The sequence below is a fragment of the Podarcis muralis genome, chromosome 15, assembly GCF_964188315.1.
Source record: "Podarcis muralis chromosome 15, rPodMur119.hap1.1, whole genome shotgun sequence".
Classification (NCBI taxonomy): Eukaryota; Metazoa; Chordata; class Lepidosauria; order Squamata; family Lacertidae; genus Podarcis; species Podarcis muralis.
Window position 1 is genome coordinate 42,007,977 of NC_135669.1, and position 7,693 is coordinate 42,015,669.

Genomic DNA, 7,693 nt, shown 5'->3' on the forward strand with positions numbered 1-7,693 from the left:
TGACCCATAGCTGTCAACTTTTCCCTTTTCTTGCAATGGAATCCCATAAGGGAATTTCCCTTTAAAAAGGGGAAACAGCTATGCTCTGATCTCTCTTGAATTTCTCAGCCTCATTCATTGATCCTGACGATCATTCATCCTGCTGCTTCTCGCACAACAACCCTGCGAGGCGGGCCAGGGGCGCTCTAACCACTGCACCACCGCTGCCGCCCGCCCCCCCCCCCGCGGGATAGATCGAGGTTCTCCTTCGGGTCCCCCGTCCCCGTCCCCGCCTGCCCTCCTTCCTCACCACGGGGCCGCCGATCTGGACCAGCTCGCGGGCCTCTCGCCAGGCTCCGACGGGGACGAGGCGGCGGAGGCTCCGGCCGCAGCAGGAGGGCGAGGGCGGCGGCGGCGGAGGAGGAGGAGGCAGCGGCCGGATCTCCTGGGGCTCGTCCTCCTCGGCGCCTCGCTTCTCCTCCAGCCTCCGCATCGTCCTCCTCCCCGGCGGGGCCAGGGAGCAGCAGCAACAGCGGCAGCAGCAGCAGCAGCAGCTCCGAGCGGCAGCGCCAACGGCCGCGCCGTCCAGCCCAGCCGAAGCATCGCTCCCCGGCGGCGGCCACGTGCAGCGCAGGCGGGCGGGCCAGGGGGGCGGGCGCGCCGAGGGGAATCCCCTTCCCCATTGGGCGGAGCCGGCGGTGACGCGCGCGCCGCGGGAGGGAGGGAGGGGGAACACCCCGGACCCCCAAATCGGATGGGCGGGCGGGCGGGGGGGGGGCTGCACCCGTCATTTTTATGATTGGTTTCATATTTTGTTGTTGTTGTTGTAAATTAATTAATTAATTACTTGCCCAGCCCTCCACCCAGGGCAGGTCACAACCATTAAAACAAAATATTAAATAGCGATTAGTAAATAGAAAATTCTGATTAAAATTGATTTACTATATTATTCGTATTAATTACCTGCCCCTCACTCTAAGGCCCCAGGGCACACCACAACAATTAAAATACGATATTTAAAAATGATTATCAAAGGAATGAATGAAGTTTATTATAATTGTTTTTTTTTATTATTATCAATTATTCACCATAAAGTCCCTGGGCAGGTCACAACAATCAAAATGCAATATTAAATAATCATTATTAAATGTAAAAACTAAATTAAAAAAATTCCTTCCAGTAGCACCTTAGAGACCAACTAAGTTTGTTATTGGTATGAGCTTTCTGAAGAAGTGTGCATGCACATGAAAGCTCATACCAATAACAAACTTAGGTGGTCTCTAAGGTGCTACTGGAAGGAATTTTTTAAGTTTTGTTTCGACTACGGCAGACCAACACGGCTATCTGCCTGTAATTAGAATTATTAAATGTATGAATAGAAATGATTATTAAATTAAATTAAATTTATTGTTCATATTCATATTCCCTGTCCTTTCCTCCAAGGAGTTTGAGGCAGCATGAGTTACCCCACTGCTATTTTTTTAAATCTTCACAACAACCCTGTGAGGCAGGTTAAGCTCAGAGAAAGGTGAGTGTTTAAATGTATGACTGGCCCAGGGTCACTTAGTGAGAGCGCATTGGGAGTGGGGGGTTTGAACCTGTCTAAGGTCAATACTTTCACCCTTATGTCATATTGACTTCCATCTTTTTTTCCATTTTCCATTTTTCTTATTACTCCTATTGCCCACACGCAGCACCTTACATACCCTCAACGTGCAAAGGAATGCAATACAAAACCGCAAAAGCTGAACAGATGATAAGGCAGTGCTGCAAAAGTGATTCCAGTTTTGATTTCAGAAGTAAGTCCTACTGGGTTTACTCCAAAGGAAGTATGAGGCTGACTCCCTCGTAAACACCATCAGAGTCGCAGAGTTAGTGTGGAGCCAACCCTCTCTAGTCTATTTCATTGGATCACATCACTGAATAATTTCTGGGTAAGAATCAGGCAAACTTCCTATGGAAACATTACTAAATGGCTGGGAATCAGATACTGGGAATAAAATCCCAATTCAATAAATTGTGGGATGCTCCTCCATTAATCTTCCCTCTGTAGAATAACGGATCTGGCGCAGGACACTTAACTATTGGCTTCTCCTAAACTCAAATCCCCCAGGTGTAATATCCCTAGTGCTACAAGATTGTCACAAGTCTAAAATTGTCTTATCAAATCTTCACTCTTGTGGTTTATCACCACAACAGCTACTCACTTTGAATTCTAGCAAAGCAAGCAGTCTAATTTGTCAGCGCCTAAATGATATTGAAGAGGGACGCGGGTGGCACTGTGGGTCAAACCACAGAGCCTAGGGCCTGCAGATCAGAAGGTCGGCGGTTCGAATCCCCGCAATGGGGTGAGCTCCCGTTGCTCGGTCCCTGCTCCTGCCAACCTAGCAGTTCGAAAGCACGTCAAAGTGCAAGTAGATAAATAGGTACCACTCCGGCAGGAAGGTAAAATGCATTTCCGTGCGCTGCTCTGGTTCGCCAGAAGCGGCTTAGTCATGCTGGCCACATGACCCGGAAGCTGTACGCCGGCTCCCTCGGCCAGTAAAGCGAGATGAGCGCCGCATCCCCAGAGTCAGCCATGACTGGACCTAATGGTCAGGGGTCCCTTTACCTTTTACCGCCATTAAAATCCTACCCAGTTCAATCCCTGATTGCTCAACCCAGTTCAATTTCTTCTGAAGTCATATTGAGCTCTGTCAATTTCAACAGGCTTGACTCGAGCTACTCACTCGAAAGCAGCTCTTGACATGCTATATTGCACCCTAAAATATTGGCGATATAAACTCTCTCTCTCTCTCTCTCTCTCAAAGCAGACAAACAGTAATCGTTGCCTCTCTCACGCAAGACAACGGAAGACAGATGCAATATGTCTGTGAAAACCTGCCCTCAAAAGGTCAGGGTTGTACGACTGGGGGATTTTTCTTTTCTCAATTTGCCGGTTGCAAATCTCTTGCAAATATTTGCCCTCATTATTCTTCAGCCAATTAAAAGAACGCAGATTCTTCCTCCTCTTTCCCCTGCTGAGACAGCTCCTCGCTCTTTGCTTTGCTGCTAACAAACAGAGATAGGTTTTTGGAATCTTTAGAGCCAAAATATCGATTTCCAGACGTTATTTCCTCTATTTTTGTTTAAGATTAACTGAGTGTTTGCTTATTTATTTAGAGGATTTGTGGCTTGTTCCTTCAGCCAAGAAGGCTCCCAGAGTGCCTTGGAAATCAATGAAAGCAAAGACAGTCCCCACAGGCTTATCATCATCATCATCATCATCAACAACAAAAATGGCACACAAGGAAAAGGGGCAGGGAGGGCAGAGGAAAAAAGCAAACCCAGGCATCAGTTCTTAAATCGTAGTTCAGGGTTGCCAGAGGCTTCTAATGGAGTTGATCTTTTTGACAGAGTTCATGGAACAGGCCCTGCTTCCCAGTTCTTCCACTGAGGCAGCCTGATGGTCCATACAACACATACTTTTTTTTGTACAACAACCTGATGAGGCAGGACATGGTGGAGGGTTGTAAGAATTGATGCAGAGCCCTTGCTGGATCAGGCCAAAGGCCCATCTAATCCAGCGTCCACTGAGAGCCAGTATGGGATAGCGCAGTTAGAGCACTGGACTAGGGCCTGGGAAACCAGGGTTCGAATCCCAACTCAGCCAATAAACTGACTGGGCTACTGCCTCTCAGCCTATCCTACCTCACAGGGTCGTTGTGGGGATTAAATGAAGGGGGAGACCACATAACCACCTTGAGCTCCTTGGAGGAAAATGATGGGATGTAATAATAATAATAATAATAATAATAATAATAATAATAATAATAATTTTTATTTATACCCCGCCCTCCCTGGCCAGAGCCGGGCTCAGGGCGGCTAACACCAGTAAAATTACAGTAAAATCATAATGGGGGGGGGGGGGACCCAATTTAAAATACAGGTTAAAATGCAATTTAAAATGCAGCCTCATTTTAAAAGTAGCCCATAGATCAAAACCATAAGGGTAACTAAATAAAGCACCCAGTAACTAAATACAGTGGTACCTCAGGTTAAGTACTTAATTCGTTCCGGAGGTCTGTTCTTAACCTGAAACTGTTCTTAACCTGAAGCACCACTTTAGCTAATGGGGCCTCCTGCTGCTGCTGCGCCGCCGGAGCCCGATTTCTGTTCTTATCCTGAAGCAAAGTTCTTAACCTGAAGCACTATTTCTGGGTTAGCAGAGTCTGTAACCTGAAGCGTATGCAACCTGAAGCGTAGGTAACCCGAGGTACCACTGTAAACTAAATAATGCAAGTAACTAAGTAAAGCACCCAGATTCACACAGGTTCCAAGGAAACAGCCCCAAGGATCCAATGTGCTGCCTCCGAATACTGTTGAACTACAACTCCCTTCAGCCCCAGCCAGCAGGGCCAATGGTCAGGCAGGAGTGGGAGTTGTAGTACAGCAGCACCCAGAAGGCCTCCTGTTGGCGACCTCCAACTAAATCCTGGTGCCCTCTAGATGGTTTGAACTACAAATCCCATCCTCGTCCCTGACTGTGCTGGTCCCTGGACCTGATGGGAGTTGTAGTCCAAGCCAGGTCAGCAAATATCGAATCGCCAGTCGCAGGAGGCATGAAACGGAGGGTGCGCATTTTATAAGTGACAAAAACGAGCCTGTCTTGGAGGTGTCCATGGATGGCTGGCCAGCACAGAGATTTTAAAAATAATTAACAGAGCAGGGGGCGTTTGAAGCCGATTTATGAGGAGGGAATGCAAACCACCTCAAGGCTTTGGTATGGCAATTCCTACAGGCCTTGGAATCTGGATTCCCTTGCCAGACTTCAGATTGTGCACCAAATTGGGAGGCGAGGGGGCGCTCAGGTGTCAAAATGCGGCCTTTGCCCTCCCTTAATCCAGTGAACTTGGCCATTCATTAACACATCCAGGTCAAAGAGCACATTAATACGGATTGGCCCTTGCTGGCGTTTACACAGGCGGCTTAGGGACCAGCTCCAGTATCACGTCCGGAGGGGGGTTGGGTGTCAGCGTGCAAAAGGTCTCCGGTAGAAGATCCTGCTGGATCAGGCCAGTGCCCCATGTGGTCAAGCATCCTGATCTCACAGAAGCTGACTAGATGCCCATAGGAAACCGGGGGGGGGGGGGGATGAATTTATCTAAAACCCTAGAGCACTTGTTTCCAATGAACTAAGTACTACAGACCTTCTGTTTTTCCAAAGCCAAGCCATGGACTCCCTACTCCCTCCGAATCTGACCGGACACAGGCTAGAGCTCAACGTCGAGCCTACCAAGTGGCGATAGCGACGGCGAAGAAGACTTTCTTCACCGCCTCTATTGCATCTGCAGAAAATAGTAGCAGGAGACTCTTTCAGATGGTTCGCAATTTAACGGAACCACCTTTACCTTGTAAAGACCCCAAGATCTCCTGCAACGATTTTGCAAAGTTTTTTTCAGATAAAATCACTCATATTCGGAAGGAGCTAGACACCACCGTGGGAGCAGGGCCAGGGTGGGAGAGTGCTAGAGCTCTGTCTGGTCAAGTTGCATGGAATCAATTCCAGTCTGTTACCTCCGAGGATGTGGGCAGGCTGCTTGGACGCGTGAAACCAACCACCTGTCTCCTTGATCCTTGCCCATCCTGGCTAATAAAAGCAAGCCGGGAAGGACTGGGCGATGGGCTCTGCGGGGTGGTGAATGCTTCCCTCTGTGAGGGAACATTCCCAGATCCACTGAAAGAGGCGGTCATTAAACCGCTTCTTAAAAAACCATCTTTAGACCCGGCCAGTATGGCCAACCATCACCCAGTCTCAAATCTTCCATTCTTGGGCAAGGTGATTGAGCACGTGATTGCTGAACAACTCCGGGCATGCCTGGAGGATGCGGAGCATTTGGATCCCTTCCAATCGGGATTCAGGCCTCATCATGAGACTGAAACTGCCTTGGCCACGCTGGTTGATGATCTCCGGCGAGCTAGGGACAAAGGTGAGAGTTGTTTCCTAGTTCTGCTGGATCTCTCAGTCGCCTTTGATACAATCGACCATAACATCCTTCTGGACCGTCTAGAGGGGCTGGGAGCTGGGGGGCACTGTTATACAGTGGTTTTGCTCCTTCCTCCTGGGTCGTGTTCAGAAAGTGGTGGTGGGGGATGAGTGTTCAGACCCCTGGGCTCTCACTTGTGGGGTGCCTCAGGGTTCCGTCCTCTCCCCCATTCTTTTTAACATCTATATGAAGCCGCTGGGAGAGATCATCAGGGGGTTTGGACTGGGTGTCCATCAATATGCAGATGATACCCAGCTCTACCCATAGGCGCCGACTCCATGGGGCTTGAGGGGGCCCAAGCCCCCTCAAAAATTCGTTTGGGGGGGCTCCGCCCCCCCAATAATCTCCGGCGCCCCTCCAGCAGAGCGCCATCGCCGCCCCTCCCCCAGCCCAAAATGCACAGGGAGGGGCGGGCTGCATGCCTCCTGCCCTCCCTCCCGAGCAAAAGCTCCACCCAATTTCCTTTGGAGCTGATTAATAGGCGCAGCACGCTCTCCCCTATTCGCTCACGAGGAGGCGGCGCCACTTTATTTGCATATTCATGAGCTTATTTATTATTCATGAGCTTTCCCGGGCCCCCCCAATATTTTTTATAAGTCCGCGTCCCTGGCTCTACCTCTCTTTCAAATCAGAACCAGTGAAGGCAGTGAAGGTCCTGTGTGAGTGCCTGGAGGCGGTTGGAGGATGGATGGCGGCTAATGGATTGAAGTTGAATCCTGACAAGACAGAAGTATTGTTTTTGGGGGACAGGGGGCGGGCTCGTGTGGAGGACTCCCTGGTCCTGAATGGGGTAACTGTGCCCCTGAAGGACCAGGTGCGCAGCCTGGGAGTCATTTTGGACTCACAGCTGTCCATGGAGGCGCAGGTCAATTCTGTATGCAGGGCAGCTGTCTCCCAGCTCCACCTGGTACGCAGGCTGAGACCCTACCTGCCCACAGACTGTCTCGCCAGAGTGGTGCATGCTCTAGTTATCTCCCGCTTGGACTACTGCAATGCGCTCTACGTGGGGCTACCTTTGAAGGTGACTCGGAAACTACAACTAATCCAGAAAGCGGCAACTAGACTGGTGACTGGGGGCGGCCGCCGAGACCACATAACACCAGTCTTGAGAGACCTACACTGGCTCCCAGCACGTTTCCGAGCACAATTCAAAGTGCTGGTGTTGACCTTTAAAGCCCTAAACGGCCTCGGCCCAGTATACCTGAAGGAGCGTCTCCACCCCCATCGTTCTGCCCGGACACTGAGGTCCAGCGCCGAGGGCCTTCTGGCGGTTCCCTCACTGCAAGAAGTGAGGTTACAGGGAACCAGGCAGAGGGCCTTCTCGGTAGTGGCGCCCGCCCTGTGGAACTCCCTCCCATCAGATGTCAAAGCGATAAATAACTACCTGACATTCAGAAGACATCTTAAGGCAGTTCAGGGAAGTTTTTAATGTGTGATATTTTAGTGTATTTTTGGTTTCTATGGAAGCCGCCCAGAGTGGCTGGGGAAACCCAGCCAGATGGGTGGGGTACAAATAAATTATTATTATTATTATTATTATTATTATTATTATTATTATTATCATTATCATTATCATTATTATTATCACACACACAAACATTCACAGTCTGCCTACACACATACATGCAGTGGATTGTATCCAACCATGTTTTACTTGGGAGTAGACCCACCAAAGTTAATGGACCCAA

At 49.6% G+C, this 7,693-nt stretch overlaps 1 protein-coding gene across 1 annotated transcript in view; it reads right to left on the reverse strand.

Annotated features, from left to right (window-relative positions):
- The window catches only part of LOC114585632 (multidrug and toxin extrusion protein 2-like), a 32,100-nt gene extending 31,508 nt beyond the window's left edge, over positions 1-592 (reverse strand). Inside the window, exon 1 of the mRNA XM_028708464.2 lies at positions 290-592. Within this exon, the coding sequence (XP_028564297.2) occupies positions 290-472 (183 nt within the window). The 5' untranslated portion in view covers positions 473-592. The remainder of the gene's footprint in view (positions 1-289) is intronic.
- Positions 593-7,693: the final 7,101 nt, after the last annotated feature.